Below are 26881 nucleotides of genomic sequence, written 5' to 3'. Positions count from 1 at the left end.
TAATTTTAGATTAGCCAACAAAAGGGTCCACACAGCCGAGGCCCGAGGCCTCTCCCTCCTCTCTCGAGGTCTACACATTGCGCGTCTTCCTTTCCAGGTTGGATTTCAGATTTCTTCGAGATGTGATGTGTTCCCTCTTCCTTCGTTCTTTTGTTCCGCATAGTTCTTGAAATTGTTTGGAACGTTCGCTAGCAAACGAAGGAAAACTAAGGCACAAGGAAAGGAAGGAAGGAAAAAAACGCCAGTCCATCATGCGGCAGTCGAAACACCGAACATCATCGCGATTGATTGCTCTCGGCGAGAGAGGGGGCCGGATAAATGTGCGTGAAGCAAGGATAAAGGAGCGCGGTAGTAGCGCGAGAAAGAGAACGTAAACGGGCGAGCAAAATGGGAGATACGTTTATATGCGAGCGTGAGAGAGAAAGAGAGAGAACCCATGGCGTGCACGTACGAGACGGACAGAGACGGGGCGCTATCGCGGCATAGCGCGACAATCAAAACAAACCGATCGAACTGTCGCAAGATCACGCAAAAAAAAACAACAGGAGCCACTCGTGGCACACGAAATAGTACCTCATCGAAGTAGGCCTCTTGCGAAAAGTAGGCACCAGAACTGATTCCCGGATTTCCCTTGAGTCACGGCGCACACGGCGACAAACGCAAAACGCGGAAAATTAATGCCCAGCGCACTACTCACCACCATGCACGGGGGCCGCCAAGTTTCACAGACGGCGACGACGATTTCGTGCCAGCACGGTTAACCACGGGGGGAAGGGGGGACCACTAACCAGCGGACGAGAACGCGAAACCCACGGAAACCGTCGAAGAACGCGACGACGACGCACGAAACACACGAAATAACAACACCACGCGACGACCGGTTTCGAGGAACTGCTCGCGCTATCTCGATATCAGGGGCGCCGCCGCCGTCGTCGTCGTCGTCGCCATCTATGTTTATCCCTCGGGCCGGAGCCGGCTTGCTCTCACACGCACACGACGACGTCGACAAAAGAGAGAGAGAGAGAACGCAGCGAAGCGAAGCATGCGGTGAGAGCATCGCGAGAGAGCCGATTCTCGGAAACAACTCTTCTCATCTCATCTCATCTCATCCGTTCACGGCGACTCACGACTCACGGTGTGCGTTGATTGCTGGTCTGCTGGCTAAAAATAAAACCCTACGCCCGCTACGCTGCCATGATCACCGTCGTCATGTGTGTTATCGGTGCATTCGGTCCCCAAAAGGTGCACCCTTCTCCTGCTACTGATGCTGATTAAAGCACACCAACACCAGCGCCGATGTTTTGATTGCATCGCCGTGAAGTAGGTCATTGCTTCAGAGAGCGACCACCAAACAACACGATCATTGCGCGATCGATCCGTACCGTTTCCTGGGAGGGTTTTACGCAAAGATTCGCATTACAACCAAGGAGTAAAACCGCCGTCCCCCCGGTGTGCACAGCGCAGTGCAGTGCCAAAAAGGCAATTTAACGGCTCATCGATAACGCACACCAACGTGCAGCCGTCCGAGGGGAGTGAGCGAGATTATCAACCGGACCAAACGGGACGGGAAAGGGGAAAAGGCGAAACAAACGACAAACGTAATGAATGTGCTGAGGCAATCAACGGTGCAGCGGTGGTGCATCGTTCGGTATAAGGCCACAGGGAAGGGCCGGCAGTGCAATGCTCGAGTAACGCGCTGCAGCAAGCGCACCCTCCACACACATCTGTACAATGGGCATCACCAACACACCGCTAGCAGGTCGACTGGCCTACTACTCCTACGCATCCTACGTTGCTACGGATGCATGCCCTGCCATCAAAGGAGGATCATATAGCCCGCCGGCTAAGCTGCTGCTGCAGCTAAGGTAACCACCGTGCTCTCGAGCGGCCTCGCCTCTTTCTGGGGCGTGAGTGTGATTGCTGCAGAAATGCACTGCAGAAAACGCGGAACAGCCAAGCCAAGAGTAAGAAAACCGGGTGACCACAGAACGCAGCAGAAGAAGATGGGTGCGCAAGGTAGCGAAAAAACCAAAGTGCAGCAAAGAGAGAGAAGCAGAAACTCCCGGGGCATATAAACCTGAGGGTCCAGCTGAGCTTCTCTAACCGATTCCGCTTTCCGGCTTCGTTCGTCGTTTGGTTTTTGGTGTGCGGGAGGAGCAGCGAACCGCCCGGTGCATAATTCGCAGTGCCAACACCTACACACAAGTGCATACGGCAGCGCTGCACCGGTGATGCTGGTTTATGGTACGTTCCTTTATATTATCATTGCCCTTCCCCTTCAACGAAGCTCAATAAATAGTTATAAAAGTTGGGAAAATACCTTTTTCTCGATTTTTGCGAAAGGTGTGAACTTTGGCATCGGTTGCCAATTTAACCGAACCGATGCCATTTGCCAATCGAGCAAGAATGTGTCTACAATAACGGTTTAGATGTTTCTCTTTTTCCTTATCTTACTATCGTTAGCCCAAATTATATGAATTTTTCATTTTCATTTCATTTCACGATTAGTTTGAATAATTCCAGCATGGCCTAGATCGTACTTACTTAGTAACTCCACTGCTTATTGTCGTACAAAAGTAAAATCGCAAACCCTTAGAAAAAAAACCCTCAAGGCCTTCGAAGCATCCTCTCACATGGCCGCAAAATGGCTTAAAACAGCATGTGTGTGTGTGCGAGAGGCTGCCAAAGGCATCAACCGGAGGAAAAACGTGGTTTATCGGAGGTTGAGGTCGGTCTGTGCACAGCACCGTGCCACGAGGCAATCGTGTCACGTGCAGAAGGAACCCGCTTCAATGTGTTCGTCCATCGAAAAGGACGACTTTGCTGCTGCTGCTGCTGCTGTTGCTGCTGCTGCTGCTGCTGCTGCTGCTGCTGTTACTGCAAACCCACTTGAAAAAGGATCCCTTGACAAGGCCAGGTCGGGGCACACACCAGCCATCGACGGTCGACATCCTCTCTCTGTCTCACGTGGTACCACCGACCTACGTGTGTGTGTGTGTGTGTGTGTGTGAGGTGGGTTCACCCATAAGGATACGAGCGAGGATGATGACGGCGGCGGCCCGAAGGAGCACAACAGCCAAGCCACATGGTTCACTCAACTCCACTTCTCCGTTTCTAATTAAAGTGACGACGAGCGACGAGCGCTTAGCGCATCAAACGCGAAAACCAGAAGCAGCAGACCGAACCGGAAATGCCATCCACTTCACAAGACCGACCATTCGTCGATTCGAAAGGGCGTGAAAATGTGGAAAGTAAACGTTAACTACTTCCGGAATTTCCGTTTTTTTTTTGTTCAGTGACGTTTCTACGTTTCCAATTGCTTTCCCATTTTTTTTATGGCACCAAACCCGAAGTCGAGTGCTAGGAAAGACTAAAGTGGATTAAACTATTGGAAGGACGCGTCTTAAGCGTGCCTGGGATGTTATCGTAGCTCAAGTGAGACAAGAGATGCGATTACTTAAAGCCTCCCTCGTCCTCCAGAAAACAATTACATTTCCTGCCCGTCTTGTTTTAGTCAGATTAGTTGTGGCAACTGTATAAATCAGTCTTACACAAAAAAAACGGAAGGAAATAAAAGGCTCACCAAACGTAAGCGCAGAAGAGCTCTAGAGCAATGCTACCCCGGTGTGTCGAGGAAGGTCCACAAGCAGTTGGTCATCTGTTTTAATTATTCGCTTGTCTAGCAAGGCCCACTTCCAACGAAACAGTACCACATCCCCATTGCAACCGGCCATAATTTGCTTTCTAGTCAGGATTATCATACGTCCTGGGGCTCGGTCCTTTTCTCTCCGTGGCAGCATTCCTACGGTGGTGTCCTCCCAACCCCCAACAATGAGCGTAAACCAACAGCGAGCAAAATAGCAACACAGTGCACAGTTCGTTTGCCTTTGGTGGGGAAGGAACGACCGAACGGAAGGGCCGATCTTGGTGAAGAAAACATTTTTCAAAAAACCGAACCATGTTGCAGAATCGGAAAAGGAACTTATGCCCGCCTCCCATCACCCCGTCTTCTTCCCCGTACCTGGTGGTTGTTGTAGGTTAGGGGAGAATGGAAGTAGTTTCTCCGAGCAAACGAGAACGAACTAACCGCTGGCATTGACATCTGCCAACTGTATTTTTCCTTTCGCAGTCCGGGGACTTCGGACCCAGGGGTTCGTGTGGCCAGCGAGTGGCCGGCAGAGGCAGAGCAACATCATCGTCATCCATCGACCACTTTTCGAGATGGTAAGATGGGAAGAAGGGCGGGGGTGGGTCGTCTGGTCAGCTGAGGCTCGAACGCTAAAGAAGCTTGCAGCAGAGTAGTTGGTTGTGGAGTTTTGCAAAACTCCCAAAGTCGTTCAGTTGCTTCCTTGCTTCCCCCTTCTGTACACACTCTCTTGCTCTCTCTCTCTCTCTCTCTCGCTCTCTCCTTCACCATTTTTCGTTTTCGATGCGGCTGCAGCCCCGTGGTGCTAAAGAGTGTTCCAGTTCCTCGGCTTCTCGGGATCACAATAGCATCCGGAGGTCCTTGAGGTACACATCGCTGGAAAACCAGCACACCGACCGACCGACCCGAAGACAACTACTACCGGTACACACATACAGACACGTACAGGCACGTACACAGAACCGGCACTACGGTGGCAACATTGGCTGCAATGACTGGCCAGAGCCAGAGCGGAGGGCCTCCTATGCTCACGGCAATAAAACGGCCGGACCCTTTGGCACTGCGTCGCCGGTGCTGGTGCTGGTGCTGCTGCATCACCTTAATCCTGCTGCTCCGTTTTTATCAGCCATTTATCCCACTGGCAGGTATAATGCCCACCACCACCACCAACACCATTACCACCAGGTTTCCCTCCTGTCCTCTCGATGGACCTGCTGCTGGCCCCGTGGTGTCCCTTTTCTGCCTGCCTGGCACGGAACGGACCACTCACACACTGTTGCAAGCGATGCAACGAAACGGGAAAGCAGCAAGCAGGGACTACAACACCGTCTTCGGCATTGCAGGGAGGCGAAGGAAACCCCGGGAACAGAACGATAAGAAGGATAAGAACCAAGCAGATAACTATCATCTGGGGCCCCTTTTTTTCTTCTGCTTCTTCGTCTGCTTCTTCTTCTGCTGCCCTTGCCTTGCCCTTTCCTCCTTTCCTCCATTCGATCGCCCTAAACCCTTGGCGTATTATCGTCGTGACGGGCTCTAGGCCTTCAGCGCAACCAGCGGCTATGGCTATGGCCAGGGTACGTGCTGCTCCTGCCTTCTTTTACGGCAGGCGCAGCCGGCTGCCACTGCTGCTGCTGTCTGCAGACCCAGGGGGAAGGGGAAAACAGTGTCTCGGAACGAATTGAAAATGCTCAACCACAGCTGTAAATAAGACGTTTGATGCTGTTTGGGAAAAAGGGCAAGGACACGGTACGGGCTGGATTGGAGTTGCAGTGTAGTACCGGAGGACGTATAATGGCTGACGAATGGTAACGATGTTGAAAAAAAGAAGAAGAAAAAAACAAAATCGGAAAACACATTGTTCATGGTCCATTTTCAATTACATTCAATCACTATCACAATCTTTGTTACGATACTTTAGCAAACACATTTCTTATGTTTTCTGTGTCACAATAGCCCTTTTCATCGGTTTTCAACGGTCGGAGATCGTACATTTGATTCCGATTGGGAAACAAATAATTACCCAACTTTTGCTCATAATTTCCCATTTTCTTTTCGCTCGAAATTCTCGCCCATATTTATGGTACGTTGCTGGGCGCTGGTGGCAAACAGCAGCCAGCAACATACAACATACAACACCAATTCCATGCCAAATGCTCTTATGCTATCGATCAGCGCACGAACCACCCCCCCCCCCCCCCCCCCCCCCGGCCGGCTACAATGGCCACATTAAGCTACTAAGTTGCATCATTCCCAAACAGGAGATGGCGGTCCTACACCTACACAGACGGGTGGTCGGTGTGTGTTGTGCCGCTCGCTCACGTTCTTCGCAAAATATACTTGCCGCCCGATGGTGGAAGCCACGCGACCCGGCCCCGGTATGTACCGAAAAATGGCAAGGTGGAAAACCGAAATTAACAATTCAACCGTCACCATCCGGCAGCATATCCTCAGCATGCGGAAGGCTGGCATGGCGCTGTGACTCCCTCCTCCTTCTGCTCCTTCTTATCGGACCCAAAGGATGTGTAAATTTTCCATGAGCGTTACACATTCCCCCCCCCCCCCTCGCGCGCGCGCGCGTAGTGGAGTGCTACTGCTGCCGACGGGTTTTTGCTGCCATTTGCCACGACTCTGTGTAATGGCGCCGCCACCGCCGACCGGTGGCGTGTTGGGCATAAAATTTTCACGATAAATACACCACTTTGTGCCCTGAACCACCGGCTACCACTACACTACACTTTGTGTGAGTGTGTTTGTGCGGTTCGTTGGCCCTGTTGCGACCGTACGTGCGCGAATCCTTTGCTTATCCGGTTTGGTGACATCCGAAATCAAACTAGCGGGGCAGAGGGGAGTACGCAATAGCGATGGTGAAACTGAAAAAAGGACCGGGCCGGGGAAAGGGAAGGGAGGGCAAAAACAACGGTTCGCTTTTGACGTCGTTTGAGTTTTCCACCGGGAGGTTTTTTTTCGTGTCCAGCCGCCTCTGAATTTCCATCGCCAATAACCGATAGAGTGGAATGCCGCGCGCGCCGTCCGTTTGCATTTCGATTCGCCTAAGCAATGTGGTTGTGTTGACGCCGTGTTTTGTGGAGTGTCCTGAGGCCGTCTTATGACCGCCGTGTCCGTGTCCGTGCGCCATGTATACGGTGACCAGACTCGCGGCCAGAGCTGACGTGATTGTGAATAAGTGATTTTGACGCTGGTCTTGGTTCGGGGAACTGTCCGATAGCATAAAATAGTGGACAGCAAAAACAAGGGGTCACCATTTTTTCCCCGACCTTAACTATTATAATTTGAAACTTTGCAACTTCAATTCTGGTACACCATCTGGTCGCCCTGTACCCAGACCTGCAGCAACCCTCGCCATATCGACTATCGTCGTCTCCATAGTCGAGCGTCCCGAAAGTCGAAAAATTCGATTTCTGAGCGCAAAAACCACCAACCATGGAGGCCCCCCCAAAAAGAGCCAGCTAGCGCGCCAGCGACGCCATATCGCTTCAGCGCTGAACCAAAAACATGGAAATCGATGTTACATGGTCGGTCGAGCGCCGTGCTTCTCGAGAGCCGCTCCTCCTCGCTGATAGGGAGACGGTAGAATTTTAGTTTTTACGATATCACCCCCGCCCTAGTTCGCTTTTACCTTCCTTACTCTCCATTCCAAACAGCCAACACCCGTCCAACCGTCGATCTTCGGTTTCACCTTCCCGCTTTATGAGCTTCCCTCGGAGGTGCTGGAGAAGGTTCGAATGGAAGCATTCTCTCTCTTTCGCTCTCTCTCTGTTTGCCAGCGAATATGACTTTTTGCCCATCGTCAGTTGACTTGTGTGAAGAAAGAGGTGAACTCAGCTGATGCGGATTGGAAGATGGTAAGTGGAGCGCAATCGATACACCGGACATTGGAAGCGGAAACAATGGCCTAGTAGCGCCTTCGTTTGCGATTGCGACTGATTTTGGGGAATGATTTTACAAACTGTTTAGCACACGGATCGTAAAATCGAATTGGAAATCATTGTCGGCTAAAAATGGCGACACAACCCAGAAAATTATTATCATTTTTCGGAAAGGGCCGTAATTTCATTTCATTCTCATCATCACCCGGATCAGAATGATACCAATTGATTGAATCATGCTGCCCCTGCTGCTGCTGCTGCTGCTGCTGCTGCATTCACTCTCACCGAACGACGATAATATCACGATGCCGATCGAGAGAACCGAAAATAGCTTATCGCATCGCACAGTCCCACCATAAGCCGACATTATTAGCCCGGTAAAAACATGGTGGCCGTGGGTTTTTGTGTGGTCGCGGGCCAACTCAAGAGTGACTCACGCACCCCATGCTGCTGCGAAGACAAAATGCCGCGATCAAATCAAAACATGCACGATGCTTTCGCGCCGGTATCGCGGAATATGGAAATTATAACGAACGAAGACGAAAACGAGAAACGGCGGAGCAGCAAAGAGCAGCGTAGAAAAAAAAAAACCTCGAACCAACGTCAATGGGCTAGGCAAGGGAGGGGGAAGGACGCAGGAAAGTGTGTTTTCCCTCTTTCGCGACTTGGCGGTGACACTGGGCACCGTGATCTCACCCGCAAGAGACATCGCAACAGATCGAGCTGAGAGCTAACTAGAATGAGACACTCTAGTCGGGGTGGGGAGATGATCAGCAGCAACACGCATGATATCACCGGCCGAGAGCGGCCAGAAGCAGCAGCAGCAGCTGTTTAGATTTGCTCATCATCGGTCAGCAGGATTAGGAAAGTTTTCGAGCCTCGCATCAAAACGTCATCAGCGTAGCAACACCACCACCACCACCAACATGGCTTCGACGAAGAGAGCATCGCTTGGCCGAGAGCATCAGAAGCAGGCCGTAAGTGCGCCTGTGCCAGAAAAGTGATTTATCTGCGTGTTCGGGCCGCACTGATCGTGCGTCGGATGAGCACACACACACACACACACACACACGCGCGTGTACGTCATCCCCCCAATGGGGCGCGCACACACACAGAGTAAAGCCACTAAGTGGAAAGGGCACCGAACCGTTCTCATCAGGCGGAAGGCTTGAGAAGGTGACGAGGAGGAGGAGGAGGAGAAGGAGGAGGACGGTGCTGTTCACCGAGCCACAGATATCGGGCCGCATGATCATCATCGGTCGGTCGATCGGTCTCGATGACGATCGTGACTCGGGCTTTCCTGGCTTAAGTCTTGGCACTTGGCACCCCCTCCCCCTCCCCACCCTTCTCCCCATTTTTCGATAGCAACGTGTGCGTAGCGAAGAGAAGGGCAACGACGCGCGTTCCGTATCCGTCATGCGACCGGCTACTACTAGAGCGCGCTGCTTGCTGGCGGCGGATTACGTCGTCGTCGTAGTCGTTGTCTGGTCTGTGTTGCCTTCGCGTTCCTTTGTTGCCTTTCCACCCAACTGTTCCATTCAACGTTCGCGAGATCATCTGTCAACAGAGAGAGCGAGAGAGAGAGAGAGAGAGAGAGAGAGGATCAAGCGCGCTCCATCGAACGCACTTTTTTGGGGGGGAAAGAGGAATCAGAAAAAGAGAGGAGAGAGAGGAGAGCAGAGCACGAATCGTGAAGGTTTATCGGAACCACAACCGAGTTCACCGATAACCGAGATTCCCAGGTAACCGACCAGCATTCAATTGCTGCGTCCATAATATTTCGTGGATTATCTCTCGCGCTTGTGTACATCATATGCTGGTTTCATGAGCATGTGTTTGTGTGTGTGTGTGTGTGTCTCGTACGTCCAAAGTAGGTGGTAGATACATAAGACGAGAGGGGGGATTGGTGTACCCCCCGGCCGGAGCAGCACCCCGCCAGCAACCGCAAAACCAAACTCCAATCAGAATGTTCACTCCACGTTTGGAATGAATAATGAGAACATCCCAAAATATAACCAATGCGCGCGCCCGTACACCCTCTTCCATTACCTTCTTCCCTCCTCTCTCCCCCTCCCCAACCATTGGACAACGTGGATCCCGCCATTTCATCATTTCATTCCAGTCACGACACGGCCGCCGACCGGCCGAAGAACGTTGACGACGACGACGACGGTGATCGCGTCGTGATCGCGCTGCTGTGCATCATCCCCCCACCCGCCGGGGTCGAAGCATATGGTCCACGGCGGGGAGACGGTCGTAACCATCCTAGCTCACAATCCTCAAAGTCAACAACAACAACAATAACAACAACCATGGTCGGCCATTTTCTCTTTACTGTGCCACGAGAGTTCGAGACAGAACCCCGAGAACGCACGCACTTATCACGACGCGCTATGCGTGTGTGTGTGTGTTCGTCGGGTGACTGTTCCGGATCCCGCTTGGATGCGTTGGCCTCTTACGCCCTCCGTCTTAAGCCGTCTGGTGGATGCGCACGCATGTACTACGCCATTTAAGTCAACAGAATGGCCAACGAGGCGCAGTGCACAGGGCGCTTGTACAGGGGTGGGGGCTGTTGGGAGGTGCGGTGGTTCACGGTGTAGGGAGATACCATAAACGAATGGAGAACAAAATTAGAACAGCCGCGCGGTAGTTCAGGAGGAACCAACCAGGAGGCCTCCCTGCTATGGTGCGGAGGTTAATCTGTTGCTTGCAGTGAAGCATCGGCCTAATGGCTTAGTCACTCGGCAGCCAGTCAGTCAGTCAGATGTTGCAACACGCCAACACGCGAGCGAGTGGGTCGGGGTTTTTGGTGCCGGACGCGAGACGCGGAATCGGCTGATAAAACTATGAGTCTGCGATCAGGACGGTACGCGTAGGAACCGTATTGGAAATCCCGATGAATCATCGCGAATGTATGATGATATACAGTGACCGTACAGGCCTGATAATGATGACTAATATGTTGTAAGGTGAACGGTAATACTCGACAAGATTGGTTACAGATGATGATGATAATGTGGCAATAGTTTGCTTCCATAATTTTCTCGTTTCCCCATGACGTAGATACTCTATCGGAACTGACTTGTCCATCTGTTCATTGTTTACAGCATCATTTTGAAACAACTGGCGTTAACACTAGCTGAATCTATCTAATACAGTGTAAAGATTCTTATTAAGATTCATTAGGATTTTTTTAAATTTCATAAGTAAACACAACAATTTAAATTATAAATAAATAAGTAGGCAACTAAATTAGAGAAATGGAAAAAAACGATCAATTTAAAAAAAACAGAAGCTAAGAAGCGAGCAAGTAATTAAGAAGGAAAGCTAGGAAAAAGTATACAATTAAGTATATAAATACAAATGTAACATATTCAAAAAGAGAGCAGCAAAAGCTAGATAAAAAACAAACACGCAATTCGAAACATTTCATAAACATAACACAAATTATAAGGAAGAAAAAAAAGGAATAAGAGAAAAAGTAAGACATTCATTGAGAAACTAGAAAAAATGAAACAAAAATATCGGAAGTACACACAGCAACTCATAAATAAAGGAAAACGCAAATCAGTAAATGTACAACTAAGTAAATAATAAAGTAAATGAAACAATAAAAAACACGAAAGTAACTGAGTAAGTAAGTAATTAAAGCACTTTTCCAATAAAGGCGTCTCTCTTACACAAAACGTAACCGTTGGCACCCATCGGCGTGTCATGTGATTCGTTTTATCTTCACCATTTGTATGCCGTTCGTCTGCCCTTCTCCCCCACCCTTTGTTCATCCCATCTTCTAAAGCGCTACCGGTCTGACGGTTGGCCGGATTCCGCCAGCGTACCAGATTCTGCGTACGTGACACATACAGTGTTGCTGCAGTTCTCTGCCCCGTTGCGTTGTCCTGGTTTGCGAACCAATCCAGCGCCGCATGGCGCGGTATAGCACATGGCGCATAAAAATCGGTGATAAAAGTAAACAGAGACCGGCGGGGCCCAGGGCACAGGGCAGGGCAGAAGCAAAACGAAACGAAAGAGAAAAAAATGGCGAATAAATGGAGACAACAAAGGCACACAGCGTTTTCGAAGGAGTAATCATCGCCCCCTGGCTGGCATCGCCGCCGCTCACACCACACAACGACGCAGTGAAAACTAATACCCGCACCGCACCCGGCTACTACTATAGTAGTGCTTGTCTGGCTGTCCGTCTGTCTGCCCTTTTCTCCCCGGTATCTATTGGGCACGGTCCACCCAGCCAGTGTGCGTGTTAGTGTCCTTTCTTCCTAGCGGTCGATGTGGTTGTACGGTTATCCGTCAGTAGTCGTGAGAGGTGCGACGAGAAGACGTTAAACAAACAAAACGCCGGCTCAACGTTGATGACCCTCCTACGACCAGCCACCCTCTACTCCCCATCAGGCGTTTGTTTTATTTGTTTTCCGCGTTCCACTCCCCTTCCGTTCCCATTCTGCTTCCTCTTCTTGCAGCTTCGAAACGCTCTGCATCTGTCCCAATGGTATGCGGCATTGTTTCGCTTCTGCGTACACGTATAGAAAGTCAGCACCGAAGACCGATCCGAGAAAGAAATGGATGTTCCAAATCAATGCGTAGCGGAGGAAAAAGAGCAGAGGCAGGAAAATCAGTTGTTCCGGTGTGGCACGTTCTGCAAAGCCTTTATTTCCCTGCGGAATGCGAGCTGCTTTTGGGCTCATAAAACAAAAACCACGGGTGCACCGATCGGGGTGGAACATTACAGCCAGCCTCTTTCCATCCCCGGACCCGCCTGCTAGTAGCAGACGTAATCTTCCGCGAAATCGAAATTCGACTGCATGGGGACGCTCGGTGTAAAATGTGTTTCGTTCAAATCAAACCGTACACACCTGACACACGGTGAACCTGACACGCGTACGTGCTTTTCCGTGCTTCGGTGGAAAAAGTTATTTGCAATAAGCGGGCAAAGGAAACATCACCACTTCCACATTACAGATACAAATCCGTCCAACACCAGCACGGAACACGTCAGTACTTTTGTAGGGTTTTAATCAGAACCAGGCCCCGTACTCCCTCTCTTTTGATGGGTGAAGTGTGAGAATGATTTCCAGGACATTTATAAGAGTGTTACCACTACCAATTACGAACATTCCCAGACAAAGAGGCCAATGGTAAAACAATAGCAAAAATTAGAGCGTAGCACAAATGACCGAATCACATTGAAACACATAAATTCATAAACAATGCTACGGAATGTTCTATAAATGCCGGTTGCCTTCCCAACCCTCCCTTCCGATTCACCAGAGCAAATTCCTGTTACGAGGCGTATCCTCATCAAAAACCCGCATTGTATAACCTATGCTGTGAGTTGCCGAGAAAAGTCCTCCGAACATTTTGCACAACATAAAATGCTACCTTCCCCGTTGACCCGAAACCTCACTACTCCCTTTTCCACTGGAAGCAACATTCCTTTAGCCGGGCACGACACAAACGAACGTCATTGAATAATTTGCTACGATTCTTTGTTCGACACTTTGCTTTCGTTCATTTGACGCCATCACCGACAGCTCTCGGGACGTACAAATGCGGAGGGGGGGGGGGGGGAGTGGATACCCCCGAAAAGCTCCTTTCGTACGCTCCTCATACAGTAAGCCACCGGGGGGTCGTCGTACACGTCGTTGGTAGGATAAGAATCATTCGGAAATTTTCTTGTAGCAGGAGGTAAGGTGGCCACCTTTGAACAGGACGAGCACACAATGGAAAAGTTTTCCCTTTCCCAGCCAGCCTGCCAACCAGCCTGCCAGGCCAAAAGCCTCCCCCCAAAACAGGCCTTCTAGAGCCAGCGACGATTAGCCCGATGATTCATACGAAAATCGACGTAGTGCTACGGGGTCTCCGTTTTTCCTTCACCAACGAACACGGCTGTCTGTGTCCGTGTCCGTGTGTGTGTATGTGTGTATGTGCAATTACAATGTTTGGCCGTTGTTTCGATCGAGTTTTTCCTCTTGTCAACTGCCAATTAGCACGCAATTGGCAGTCCCCCCGGCAAGGCCACACGGTCTCACGATAAGCCGGGCCACCACCACCACCACGACCCGGGTGGCCGGGAAATGCCGGGAAAATGCAACGTACAACCCACTTCGCGCCCGTGTGGTGGTGTTCGTGCACATACATTCCAATGCACACTCTCCTTCTCGTACCACGGTACGAGGAAGAAGAACCCGGTGAAGAAGCAGGCCCTGTGGCAAAGTCGGCCCCCCGAAGTCGGCCTTTTATCGGATAATCTCACCTGAAGGTGAAGTCATTAACGATTCCCCTCGACGCCACTGCTACCCACCCCCCCACCCCCCCTTCCTCGGTCCTCGGTAAGCGTAGCAAACAAACTTGACACAAACACGCAGACACACGACGGGGCTGACGCACACCGGTGGCAGCGGCGGCGGCAGTTAATCGAGGGGGAGAGGGAGAAGGGGAGTGTGGTGGAATGAAGTATGATCCCCGTCAAAGTCCCGATCCCGTGATTTGCCGCACTTACGTCAAACGGAACGCACCATATGGCGCATGTTAGGCCAGGCCAGGCCAGGCCAGGGTGTGTGTGTGTGTGTGTTACGTAGTGTTGTTGTAGCACCATCGCGCACCAGCGCAAGGCTGGCTGGCTGGCTACAACCGTTTCCAAAACGCACCGGGGGGACAGACAAATCGCTTCTTCAACCGAACATACCGGCAGACATACCGACCGAGACAGACAGACAGACAGATAGATAGAACTGTGGACACGGACACACACACACACACACAGCACGCAGATGGATGGAAAGTGATGTTTAATGGTATGCCGCAGTGAGGAGTCGCGCTCGAAGCTTAATGCTCCGTACGCTCGAAGGTGTCGAAGGTGCTACCTGGTCCTCTGTGCAAATGGAGCACGATGCTTGATCAGGCGTCAAAATAGATGATACCGGTGCACCGGGAGCGAGGGGGGGGGGGTGTTGGCGCACTGGGCCACTTTAGTAAAATAACAGACGACCCGCAGAGACACAAAATCGAGAAGGGACCAGAAACCAAACCAAAACAAAAAAAAACAAAATGTCTACCGCAGGTACCCGGTGCCAAACCTGACGAACTGCTCCTCCTCTTTTGTTGGAGGTGGTTTAAGGTCAAATAAGATAACGAAAAAGGCGCAAGATGGAGGCATTTGGGTGGTGGTGGTGGTGGATAAACAAAGGTGGCCGGCTCCCGATTGGTTCCCCAATGCCCGAACGCTGTTATCTTATCAGTTGCGCCGCGATGCACTAAGCTCCATCAATGACGGGCCTCGGTATTGTATTGGCTTTTCGTGGAATTTATTTGAACAGCTTGGCATCAACCAGGGCACCGGTACTTGCGGCCAATGGGAAGTGTGCTGGGCACAGCACCAGTTGGAGAACGGGCAAACACCAATGCACCAATAACGATGTAGAGGAATTCTCGAGGAGCAATAAAAATGGCTGACTTTATTGTGGACACGCAGGCGGTTTCACGACAAAAACCAGCAACAACATTGACTTTGGTCACTGCAGCCGTTATACTTTGTGAAACTTATTTGTATTTCTACTACTGTTTGATCGATTATCGGAACCCCTATCATCCAAACCTGGTTGCCTGCGTTTCAAGCGGTTTTGGAAGCTTGACATTCAAGTAAATATTGAATAGAGCATTAATTAAACAAATCATCTAAGTGATTTTAGTGTGCACAATGAAAAAGGAGCAAAGCGTACGCTTAATGTATTAACAATTCATTTGGTTGGTCGAACTGCTTCGACCCGATAGCATCCAATCCAGTCAGTTGTCGTTGTCCGCCATTAATCATTCAATGGTTTTGGGACATCCAACTATTACATGCAACTAATTTATATCCTTTAATCTATCCGCTACAGAATGCGCTATTCCAACGCAAAGTACCCGCATGCATTCCTTACCGAGAGAGAGAGAGAGAGAGAGCAAGAGAGAGAGAGGCCCAAATGTCACACAATGGAACAACGAACGCACACAACGCGTTGCACGGATACTATATCGCGGTGTAAGCATATCGATAGCCACCCTCCTTTGCATAGCGAAATCCCCTAGCTAGTGCCATCGAATAGGGGGGCGACAATGAAATAGTAAATAACCTGCCACCCCATCGGTTTACCTTCTTCTCTTCCAGCCCGACACACAGACCAGAGCCACAACTACGCGCACGGTCACGTCGCAAAGGTACAACTCGACGTGTGTGCGTGTGCTTGTGTGTGTGTGTGTGTGTTTGGTACACCGGTGGTGGCCATTGGCACCGCGACGCATGTCTAGGACGAGCATTTGCCGTTCGATCGAAGGAGGCGACGCGCCGGTAATACCCATTCCAGCGAACAATAACAACAACAACAACAACAGCACGAGAAGTGAGCTGCCGTGTGTTGTACGTGCGCACACACACATGCAGGCCCTTCAATGTGTGTGTGTGCATGCTGTTTTATTGTTTCTTTTGCACCGGCGGCACATCGAGCGCGGTCTCGCGCTATCATACACATCGCGGTTACTGCGGCCGGCTATTTTTGGACGATCATCTCGCGCACTAGCTTGGTTGGAGCTAGGAGGATGAGAAGAAGATGGGATGGGGGACAGCGAGGACGACGCTTTTATCAACCCCACCAGCAGCAGCAGCAGCAGCAGCAACGCTCGATATGATAGTGCGCGAGAACGAGACGAGGAAAAATGCGTCTCTATGTGTGTGTGTGTGTCCGGTGCAGGAGTGTGTAAGTGTGCGCCGGAATGAGCGTAAAAGGAGAGCGAGTGGAGTGAGTGGGGCGAGGTTTAATCCACGGCGCGTTCTAGCCGGCTGCTGCTGCCGACCACGACGACGACGACGGTGACGATGCTCTCTGTTTCTCTCTCACTTTCGTTCTCTCTATCTCTCTCACTCGTTCATCCGGGATGTCCCACAACGCAGCCAGACACAGCAAGAGGAAGAGAGGGCCATTCTTCGGTATCACCGAGTCCCCCCTCTCCCCCCCCCCCCCCCCCCTCCGTACCAGGTGTGTGGATTCGATGGACGCAATCTGCTGCCTCTGTTGCTGCTGCTGCTGCTCGTTCTCGCTCTGGTCCTCGGATCTGATAGGTTGGTTGGTTGGTTACCTATTCCCCCCCTTTCCACACGTCTAGCCATCCCATCCCATCCCCATTGGTGTTCCCACAACCCTTTCTATTTACGCACAATTCACTCCGAACAATCGGGAGCCGCGCCAGACCGGGAATGCATTCGTAGTTAAAGGTTGAACGTGTGTGCGTGTGCTGGTGCCCATGCGATTGTTCCCTTTCATTCTTTCCGGTTAACTGAATCTCGGTGAATGCGGTGCTGCGGTCTCTAGGTAATGGCCAGGTGCTGGTCATACCGATGGTCACCATGGATGCCGTGGCACGATACGAAACCCACTTGTCGGTCGCATCGATCCCCAAAAACAGTGATTAAACACACTGGCGTCGAGCAGGATAACCGATTCCGGATGAGCGATTCCCCCCGTTACTGTGGTATGCGCGGTTGTACTTACCTCGCTTCGCCAACGTCTGTCTGCCAGCGGCCAGTTGTTGTTGTTGTAGCAGCCGTAAAGGACACGAAGAACGACGGCACCTAGACACGTAAGGTGCACTTGGCGAATGGGGATTTCGTTTGTGGCGTTTCTTTGCGGGCGCTCGGACACTCGACTCCGCTGCTCCCGCTTTCCCTTCACTCAATCCGCAACCTCATATCCACTATCACGAACCACCACTGGGGGCACAACGCGGATAACCACAAACCCCCCTCGATGACGATGACGACAAAATGTCGCGACGACGTGAAACAACTAAACCGAAAACCGCAACCGAACGAACATGAAATCCGCAATCGCAGCTTACTGCGATGGTTCTGTTTAGTGCCGGCGGTTCCTCGGACCCGCTATCACTCATCATCGGTTGTCATGACAGAATCAAACACACGCACACACACACGGGCACGCGCGCACACTTATCGTTGAGGTGAGTCCCGTGGTGGCGCCTGCTGCGCGCACTGATGGGTAAGCTCGGGCAGTCAGCGTCGTTGGAGTCGTAATGAGATTAACCTGCACACTCTGCCCCGCGGTGCAGGCCAACCAACGACCGGTTCCGGTTGTTCCAAACGATGAGTCACCGAGGATAATTCGACGCACGAAATATTTCCGGCCGCATGGAGCGACGACCGTGCCCGCAGATCGTGATAGATGCACATGCACGACACAACCCCGTCCACCACCACCGCCGCCGCCGGTTCACCTCCACCACCCGTCGTAGTAGGGTATCGAACGCCGCAGGAGAGCGAATGTTACGCACTCCAAGGACCACGTGTGAACGAGAACGAGATAGACAACGACAGGGAGAGAGAGAGAGAGAGAGAGAGAGACGGGGCCACAAATGTGAAGAGAAAAACAACGAAAAATGCGGTGACGACGAAAAGGGGAGAACACCACACCACAGAGAGCACGACTCGCACGGTCGCGGGGTTCACCCGGACACACACGGTGGTGGTGGAACAACGAACCGACCAACACAGAACGGATTGTAACGACGTTTACGACGACGACGCACAACAGCGAACAACGGTGGCGGCTGCACGTGCTGACGGATCGGACGTATCGGGTGTACTGTTGCGAGTGTGTGCGAGCCGCGGTCACCGGACGGCGATGACGACGATCGTGCGGCCACCCTCTTATCCGCGCGTGATTACCCGCTCTTCTTGGAGCACGAGCGAGCGAGAGAGAGCGGCCTCTCTCTCTCTCTTTCTCTCTCTCATCTCATCTCGCGACTCCACTCTCTCTCACTCTCTCACTCTCTCTGTCTCTCCTTGTATGTGTGCGTGTGTGTTTGTGTCTCGTATTCCGTTCGTTTAAGATAACAACACCGTCAACACACACAGGTAAGCCGGTTGTGCCCCCCCTCCCCTCTGCCCCCCTGAAAGGGTGGTGATTCCCACCAATCGGACGCACACAGTCGTAAAAGCTGGCGGGCCAGGTATGATGCTAGATAACAGGCGCGCGTGAGAATGGCGGCTGTTTCGTCGTTTCGTGGAACGATGGCGAAGGGCGAGGGCAAGAGGTGCGGTGCGGTGCGGTGCGCGGAGACTTGCTCTAATCATAGCAGGCGAACTCGGCCTCGGTCACGAAGACGGCGTGAGACACGATTTCTCGCGAGAGAAAGAGAGAGAGAGAGTGGTCGAGAAAGGAGAGAATCCACGCGAAATGCACGCGAAAGGATTTACGACGGTACGGTGGGGTAGATGTGGGTGCTCCAGGACCACCAGCCAGCCAGGGGGAGGGTAGTGATAAATGGAGGTAGTGGATAGACGGACGGACCGATTCCCCACGTGTGGCCGGGTTGCCAGACACAATGGACGATGGTTGCTTTGATAGTTAACATTTTGGAATATTTTGGAAACTCGATCGCGCGGAAGGTGTTACAATTTGGAGTTCTTTTAAAGTACTTTTTCACGACAAATGTTTTTTAAGTTTTAATAACTTTTGCTGCATAGTAAATTCTTTAGCCACTTTACTTCAGATAATAACTTTAACTGCCTTTCGAAACCCACATCGTTACAATATCTATATGCTGCTCCCAAAACACACACTACACAAAAAACTCTGGAGATCACCGATGGTTACGGTACGGCGCACTCGGCATGCGTTGCAACATGATGATTGGGCCGCTCCCTGTAGAGCGAAGACCAAACAAGAACCCAAAGGTCCCGGAGGTCGCATTCGCAACCAGCCCGAGGGTGGGCGGTAGGTACAAGAGAGTGAACCACAGACGCCAAACCACCGAAGAGAGGTTGAAAATGGACAGCATTACCGCGCGGGCGCTAGAGAGCCTCGGACCCCAAACGAGCATCGGCAGCAGATACAGATAAAAAGGAAGTGATAACACTCGTCCGTGTCGGCGGCAGCGTACACATCACCGCCTCCACCGCCTGTGTATTGGTGTATATAGCCCCTCTCTGCCCTCCTCCCCGCCCCCACCTCAGCATCTCCAGCGGCAGCAGCACCGTGTGGGTGGGGTACGCAACTCTTCACGGTGCGCGATCGATTGAGCGGCGCACACGAACGCGACGCGATCATCTCGCGCCCGCGCGTTCGCGAGTCTTTGTTTACAACGGACCACGACGACGCGTTGGCGGCATCGTGGGGTGCGGCGACGGCAAGGGAGACAGAGCCGCTGGCCCCCGGACACACACACACACCCACCCCTGCACCCTTTTTTAGCGTGATCGTGCGTAGGTGGGGTCGTTTCAACCGTGGAGCCAGGCATACCACCAGCAACAGAACCACTTACCACCGATACAGGCACACACACACGCACACCCTTTCCATCCAACGCAACGCATTGGGAAATCATTGCGCGGGGTCTGATAAAAAGATAAACATACTTGTCTTTGCCTCGCTGGCTGGCTGTACAAAACGAGTTAAATCGCTGTGGGGTGTGCTGGTGTGTTCGAGAAAGAAAGACTGGCTATGTTCGTGTGTGTGTGTGTGTGTATGGTGGGACTAACACACTGGTGGCTGGGAATGGCAAAACACATCTATCATTTGGCCTGCGCTGTAATGGGGGATGCGGTTAAAGACAAAAAAGAAAAACACTCCAAGTCGTTTTCCATTACGAAGCCCTTTTTTATCATTCCTGCCCGCCGACGACGACGATCGTGGAACGATATTTGTTGCATAAACAAGTTCTTCTGCACCCCATTCGCCTCTCACGCTAGTACCGGCCCCCTACCCCTCGCCTCTTCCTTCCTTCTTCTGCTCATACACGATAAACAATAACAATTTAAAGGGCGCTGTAAAGAGGGTTGTGAAAGAGAGGAAAAGCTAGACTGGCAGAAAACACTTTGGCTAGCTAGTCAATCGCGGAAGGCTTATAATTGGAGCGGATATTTAATAACAATTTCGATAAAACAAAATTAAAGCTCATTGTCTACCTGGCGCCCATATCAATTTAGTGATAACTTGGCGTTTCCGTTTTTTCTCTTCCTTCTCGTTGAGGATAAGTAAACGATAACGATTTATTTGAATAAATTATGCACAAGAGAGAAACCTTATCGAGCGACACCCGAAGTCCAATCCAGCAAAGGAGAGAGAAACATACGAAAACACTCCACATTGCGCAATGTCAGTAGTAGATCCCTCCTGAACAGCTGACTGTTCTAGCATTGCCGCATCTCAATCGATTTCGGTTAGTTCTGTTATGATATTATGGAGAAAACGAATCGTATGGAACGGGTTTGTCGTGTATGCTGCTGTGAACTAAGCGATATCGAAAGCTACGCGCTGAATACTCAGACCGAACATGGATCGTTGGATGAATTGCTGCGATACTGTACCAGCGCAGAGGTAAAGGCCGAGCATCTGGTCTGGTGCATGCTTCGATAAAATGTATGAAACGTGTTTATTCTACATTTTGTAGGTCAATCGTGAGTCCAACCTAGTGTATCGGATTTGTGTCAAATGTAGAGATGACCTCATGGTGGCCTATAGGCTAGTCTGTTCCTTCCACAAGGCCACTCCACGATTCATGGAAGAACAGCTTGTGGAACATCCACCGTCAATAGAAAGTAGTAAAACATCAGAGACCAATTGCAAGAAATGTCACCAAACCTTCTCTACTCTACCAGAGTTGAAGCTACATCGCCGACAACATGGTCTAAGCTGTGGCCAACATCATCACTCTCCTAACCAAAAACCGAAATGCTGCGGATGCCTCGAAGAATTTGATTCGCTAGCACTACTCAGGCTCCACTCGGACACCGTACATAAATCGGAACAGAATGTCCTCCTAGTGCAGGGAGATGCGAACACGAAACCGTTTGTCTGCGATGTGTGCTTCCGGCGGTACAAAACGCGTCGCATACTAAACGACCATCGACAGCGACCGTACCGCACCAAACGGTATCAGTGTGCCCGGTGTGGCAAATCATTCCGTGATCGGAATTCACTGGAAGATCACGAACGCGTGCACGGCGACGATCGTCCATTTGTTTGCGGCACATGTGGTAAAACGTTCGCCATGAAGGACTCTTACCGGAAGCATCAACAGCTGCATACGGTCGAGGCAGATCGGTTCAAGTGTGACCAGTGTGGTAAAGGTTGCCGTACGAAAGGGAACCTGAAGGATCATTACATCACGCATGCGATCACGGAAAAGCCGACCCTTTCTTGTCCACAATGTGAACAAATCTTTATGCGTAAGGGTTCCCTGAAGTCGCACTTGCGGTTGCACACCGGCGAGAAACCGTTCCGCTGTGAACAGTGCGACGCGTGTTACGCCTTTCCCAGTGATCTTCGCCGCCATCTGATGGCACACAACGGGATCAAACCGTTTGTATGCTCTGTCTGCCAGCGTGCCTATCCAAGGAGGGACTATCTTGCAAAGCATATCGCTTCCTCGCACGCTGTCCAAGATTGTAAAGATACAGTGGAGCAATAATTCAAAACATTTTATACATGAATGTCTCAACATTTTATTTGGAAAACAGTTTTGGGGATTTTGCATCTTAGATGGCTTCGAAGGCAGTCACCTTCTTTAGCTTTTGCCATTTACGATGATCGGACACGTTCTTTTGCGTAGCGTACCTATGCTTCTCGAGCTTACGGCGCATGTTATCGTCTCTTCGCACTAGCTTTACATTCTCGGTCAATCTGTAACCGATAATATTTCCAAAGTTAGAACCGGGAAAGGCCATTTCGTCAAGATGCTTCAATATGGCCACCTTCACCGGGCAGGTCATTTCTGCACCTAGCGCGGCATCGTTATTCGACTCCTCTATGTTGGCTGGCCCTTCTGTGGTCTCATCCTTACCATGTGATTCGTTGCCCATAGTATCTCCGGCATCTGCCACAGCCTCGCTCTCTAGTTCCGCTTCAGTCCCAAGTTTGGTTTTTTTCGTTTTTTTCTTTTTCTTTGCTGGTTCGACTTCTAACGAGACGTTTTCAGTAGTTGTCTCAGCATCAGGTTGCTCAACAGAAACGGTCTCCATCTCCTCTGGGGTGTCCTTTTTGGATTTCTTCTTTTTCTTCGATGGTGCAGTATCCAGGATATCGGAAGAGTTTTCTGATCCATTGCCTAATTCCTCGGTTTGGCCACTCTCTTCTTGGTTAGAATCATTTTTCCTTTTTTTAATTTTCTTCTTCTTGATCGGTTCAGAAGCATCCAACTCAGTTGCGGCTTCCTCAACCACGTGACTGTTTTCAATTTCGCTGATCGTTTCATGCTTCCGTTTGCTCTTTTTAACCTTGGTATCAGTCGCCGATTGTTCCTGCACTGGTTCCTCTGCAACTTGCTGCTCCTCTGGCATTTCTTCAGAAGAATCTTGCCTTTTCTTGCTCTTTTTCTTTTTCTTTGTTTCAACAGCCATTTCCGAGTTCTCATGCTGCGCGCTATCGGTGCTATTTGGAGTCTCTACAGATCCCTGATTTCCTTGGGCTAAGGCAGCTTTTCTCATTTTCATTTTCTCTTGGAAGTACTCTTGCAACGATTGGCTAGCTTTGATGGTCGTGAGCCCCAAGATGTTCGTTTGCACCTCCGTCTCGGAATCATTGTCACTAGCAGCCGCAGAAACGCCGTTACTTGCCTGCTGTTCACTGCCAGTCGGTTTATTTAGATCAGCCAACGATCGTTTGCCGAAAATGTTCGCCAAGTCCTTCTCGTTAACCTGGCTCAGATCTTTGCCACGAGTAAACTTTCGATAATGAACCCGGGCACGTGATTTCTTCGAGCGTTCCTCCAGTGATTGTAGTTGTGCTTTTGGATCGATGGTTTCGAGCTCGGCAGCTGTGGCCGCATCTTCCTCAGTACCACTACCGTTCAGGCGCTTCAATAACTCATTGAAACCGGCATCGTGTTGGGTCCACTGATCATCGTTTTCGCCCGCGTATCCTAGCCCTTCGTTGTCCTTCTTGAACCGGGTGAGCAGTGGATCGACCATACCGTCCTCATTCCGACCCAAACCCTTGCCTTCGGACCAGCCCAGCTTGGCCAGCATACGTGCGCCCACATTATTGGCATCTGCAGATGAACGGAAAACGGAAAAGGGACACTGATAAGATGAAAACCGATGACGACTGGAGAGGTACCGGTACCATACCTTTGTAGACAGCTGCGGCACGCGGTTTCTGCATTTCCTGGCACAATTTCTTCTGGCGAGCCTTCATGCTAGGCAGCCCTACCGATCCCAAACAATCGGCCATGGTGCCGGGAGGTAAAAAGCTGTGTAAAACACGTAAAACTCCTTGTGGTTCAACACAACGTGATTTCTCTGCAAAAATACGTAAACAAAAACGCGTGTTGAGTTTGACAGTTCCAATCCCCAAGGTTCATCGAAGTTCAAGCAGCCAAATAATTAATTTTGTTTTCCAATTTCCCATCATAAACTTAAATTTTTTCATATTATTTCTTAATATTAACATAAAATATTTTTATAGTTCATAAAATCTAAAAAATCCTAGCATTACTGTCCCCACCCCTTTATACGAATCTTGGTCATCAACTGTCAAAAGGCACGAAACACGCACGAACCGGCACCCCTTTTCAATTACCCTCACGTTGCACGTGGATTTCTTTATTGACCTGCGCTTACAACTTCTTAAAACAGGTAAGAATTAAAGGATACCGTTTAGGTTTCCTAATCATCGCCCACCGAGATCCTTGTTTAGTTATCTTCAACCATCCGCGGAGTACGATTCTCTGTGCGTGCAAGCCCGGTGTGGTGGTCGTGCGTTGTTCTAACCTAACATTTCGTGGAATTTCGTCACGCAGAATCAATATGACCGAATCGGAGACACAGACGGCGAAGGCCACCGAGGAGAAACCGGAGACCGTCGATACGGTTGAAGTGTCGGCGAACGAGTCCGCAATCATCCGGCAGCTCGAGTACTACTTCGGCGATGCCAATCTGCTAAAGGACAAATTCCTGAAGGAAAAGATCAAGGAAGACAACGGCTGGGTGACGCTGGATGTGTTGCTCTCGTTCAAGCGGCTCAAGGCTCTGAGCGAGGACAAGAAGGTGATCGTGGATGCGATCGAAAAGTCCACCGAAGGCCTGATTGAGGTGAGCGAGGATCGCGAGAAGTTGCGCCGGCATCCGGAACGACCGCTGCCCGAGCTGGATGAGGAAACACGCAAGGAAATCTATACGCGCACGGTTTACGTGAAGGGTTTTGCGCCCCAGGATGGCACAAGCATGAATGAGCTGGTCGAGTTTTTCCAACCCTACGACAAGGTGGTCAACATCGTAATGCGCAAGTACCATGATAAGCCGACTAAGAAGTACCTGTTCAAGGGCAGCGTGTTTGTCACGTTCGTCAACACGGAGCAATGCGAAAAGTTCCTCGCCATCGAGAAGCTATCGTACAAAGGAAAGGAGTTGATCCGCAAGATGCAGAACGACTATTTCGTGGCCAAACAGGCGGAGAACAAGGAGCGGCAGGAGAAGATCGAGCAGCGAAAGCGCAAGAAGGAGGAGGCCCAAACGCTAGCCACAGCACACCTACCCACCGGTGCGAGCGTATTCCTGGAGGGGCTCGGTGCCGAAACCTCGCGCGAAACGATCAAGGAAGCCATCAAGAAGGTGGACGATACGTTGGAGTTTGCTTTTGTGGATTTCAAGATCGGCGACAAGAGTGGTTATGTTCGTTTTAACCAGGAGGGTGCCGGTAAGCGCTTCACTGAGAAGCTCACTGACAACAAGGTAAGCACCATTAGGACACTACCCTATTTTTGCGAGAAATTCACTAACACGTCTTAATATTATTTTCAGTTGAAAATTGACGATGTCGAGGTAACGGTAGAGTTGCTGGTGGAGGAGAAGGAGAGTGAGTACCTGAAGAAGGTAGCGCAGGACCAGCTGGCTAGACGAAAAGGTGGTAATGCGAAGGGTAAGGGCGGCCGAGGTAACCGGGGAAATAACAACAAAAATCATGGTGGCCACAAGCGAAAGCGAGATGATGCTGAAGATGGTAAAGCTAAAGATGGAGAGCCACCGGTGAAGAAGGCAGAAGCTAAGCCAGAGTCCACCGCCACCAGTGAAGTAAAGGCCGATTAAACTAGATAACGGATTGAACGTTGATTTTATCCGTAATGTAAGTTATTTCCTTTATGCATTCTAACTATAAGAAATATTTTTTCTCAATTCGTCTTTTTAATACGCCAGAGAGGAAAGATGAAAGTATGTATAATTACATAGATCGATGTGAAATATATTGATTCGAATTAACTACCCAGCGGAAGAAGAATGAACATGGATGAACATCCTTAACTTATTTATAGTCTGCGAAAGCCTGCGGGAACTTACACCAGCATAGAGTTTTAGAAGGTCGTATCGATCTCCGTATTTCGAACTTCATTTTCCTTTTCCTCGCTATGCTGGGCATTCATACGCGCCTTTCTCAACTCCAAAGCTCGCAAACGATTTGCCTCAATCTTTGCTCGAACTTCTTCGGACAGGACTGCCGCTGGTTTCGGTGCTGGAGCAACCGAAGGTTCCTTGGATGGCTCTCGCCTTGCTACTTCATCGAATGTGCTATCGAGATTACCGACGCCCGATGTATTGGCCATCGAAGTACGGCCTCGCGATAGGGCAATCTGTTCATCGAGCATACTGTCCAGTGGGTCCAGCGGTTGGTTAAGCCGGTTCCGTCCATCGTACGCCTGGTCGGCCACTCCATCGTCACTATCGCTCGAAAGTAACCCATCGTCACGCCCTTCGGCCAACTCGCGCTGCAGTTCACCCCGCCGGTAACGATCCATGTAGCTTTGAACCTCCTTTTTGGTGCCCAACCGTTCTGCCGTGGCGATCACGTCGTCCAAGTGATATTTGGGGAAAAGCCTGTGCGCCCAGTGCTCCATCCGGCGCAGGATCTCGTCCAGATCGGCCACCTCCTGGCCTTTGCCGCGAAACTTGAACCCTTGGAAGTGGTCCCGCATTGCGATGATACCGCGCGGACCGCACAATCTCGTGGCGTTCAGTGTGAAACGCGGATTGGTAACGACCTTTTTCTTGTGCTCTACCTTCACTTGCGTTGGGCCGCCGGTCGGTCCATCGTTATCGCCACCGTTCTCACCCTCTTCCGGGTCGTCGTCGTATCTGATATCGTCATCCGAAAGGATCTCACCTTCATTTTCACTCATTTTAGGTAAAATATTTGAGTTTATTTGTGCGGTAACTTTCTCGGTTCTATTGTTGCTGAAGAAGTCAAAAAGCGCGCCATTCCAAGCCAACCAAGGTGTGTCGATTACGGTCGCCCGTTGGGAGGTTTCGCTGGACAATTACAGATTTTAGCTTCCAAATTATTCTAGTGGAAGT

The 26881-nt window shown here is 50.7% G+C and overlaps 6 protein-coding genes across 8 annotated transcripts in view; 2 read left to right on the top strand and 4 right to left on the bottom strand.

Moving 5' to 3' along the window:
- Nucleotides 1-18242, bottom strand: part of LOC125960033 (homeotic protein female sterile) — a 226071-nt gene extending 207829 nt beyond the window's left edge. Inside the window, exon 1 of one of the 2 annotated variants that reach the window (XM_049693167.1) lies at nucleotides 17812-18242. The gene's annotated coding sequence lies outside the window, so the exon portion shown is untranslated. Of the gene's footprint in view, nucleotides 1-700; nucleotides 893-17811 lie in introns of those variants that run through there. The other variant, XM_049693168.1, reaches the window with a different exon arrangement.
- LOC125960040 (cGMP-dependent 3',5'-cyclic phosphodiesterase-like) overlaps nucleotides 1-26881 on the bottom strand; it is a 427252-nt gene that overhangs the window by 384524 nt on the left and 15847 nt on the right. The gene's annotated exons all lie outside the window — the stretch shown is intronic.
- LOC125960091 (zinc finger protein 668-like) lies at nucleotides 20030-22049 on the top strand. Its single transcript, XM_049693277.1, has 2 exons — nucleotides 20030-20915; nucleotides 20989-22049. Exons 1-2 carry the CDS (start codon nucleotides 20778-20780, stop codon nucleotides 22006-22008), a joined length of 1158 nt encoding a protein of 385 aa, XP_049549234.1. The 5' UTR covers nucleotides 20030-20777; the 3' UTR covers nucleotides 22009-22049.
- LOC125960062 (PIN2/TERF1-interacting telomerase inhibitor 1) lies at nucleotides 22002-23842 on the bottom strand. Of its 2 annotated transcripts, XM_049693231.1 has the most exons (3): nucleotides 23666-23842; nucleotides 22381-23586; nucleotides 22100-22220 (listed from the first exon to the last, which is right to left on the bottom strand). In XM_049693231.1, exons 1-3 carry the CDS (start codon nucleotides 23766-23768, stop codon nucleotides 22216-22218), a joined length of 1314 nt encoding a protein of 437 aa, XP_049549188.1. In that variant the 5' UTR covers nucleotides 23769-23842; the 3' UTR covers nucleotides 22100-22215. The 2 variants fall into 2 exon arrangements, with proteins under 2 accessions (XP_049549187.1, XP_049549188.1); XM_049693230.1 differs by having other exon boundaries at nucleotides 22002-23586.
- Nucleotides 24048-25683, top strand: LOC125960088 (la protein homolog). Its single transcript, XM_049693273.1, has 3 exons — nucleotides 24048-24172; nucleotides 24337-25267; nucleotides 25337-25683. Exons 2-3 carry the CDS (start codon nucleotides 24344-24346, stop codon nucleotides 25619-25621), a joined length of 1209 nt encoding a protein of 402 aa, XP_049549230.1. The 5' UTR covers nucleotides 24048-24172; nucleotides 24337-24343; the 3' UTR covers nucleotides 25622-25683.
- On the bottom strand, nucleotides 25771-26746 carry LOC125960107 (protein TIPIN homolog). The gene has a single exon (XM_049693301.1). It carries the CDS (start codon nucleotides 26704-26706, stop codon nucleotides 25885-25887), a length of 822 nt encoding a protein of 273 aa, XP_049549258.1. The 5' UTR covers nucleotides 26707-26746; the 3' UTR covers nucleotides 25771-25884.

This window comes from Anopheles darlingi, chromosome 2, assembly GCF_943734745.1.
Source record: "Anopheles darlingi chromosome 2, idAnoDarlMG_H_01, whole genome shotgun sequence".
Taxonomy (NCBI): domain Eukaryota; kingdom Metazoa; phylum Arthropoda; class Insecta; order Diptera; family Culicidae; genus Anopheles; species Anopheles darlingi.
The sequence above is the reverse complement of the archived record's forward strand: the minus strand, read 5'-3'. Positions and strand labels throughout refer to the sequence as shown.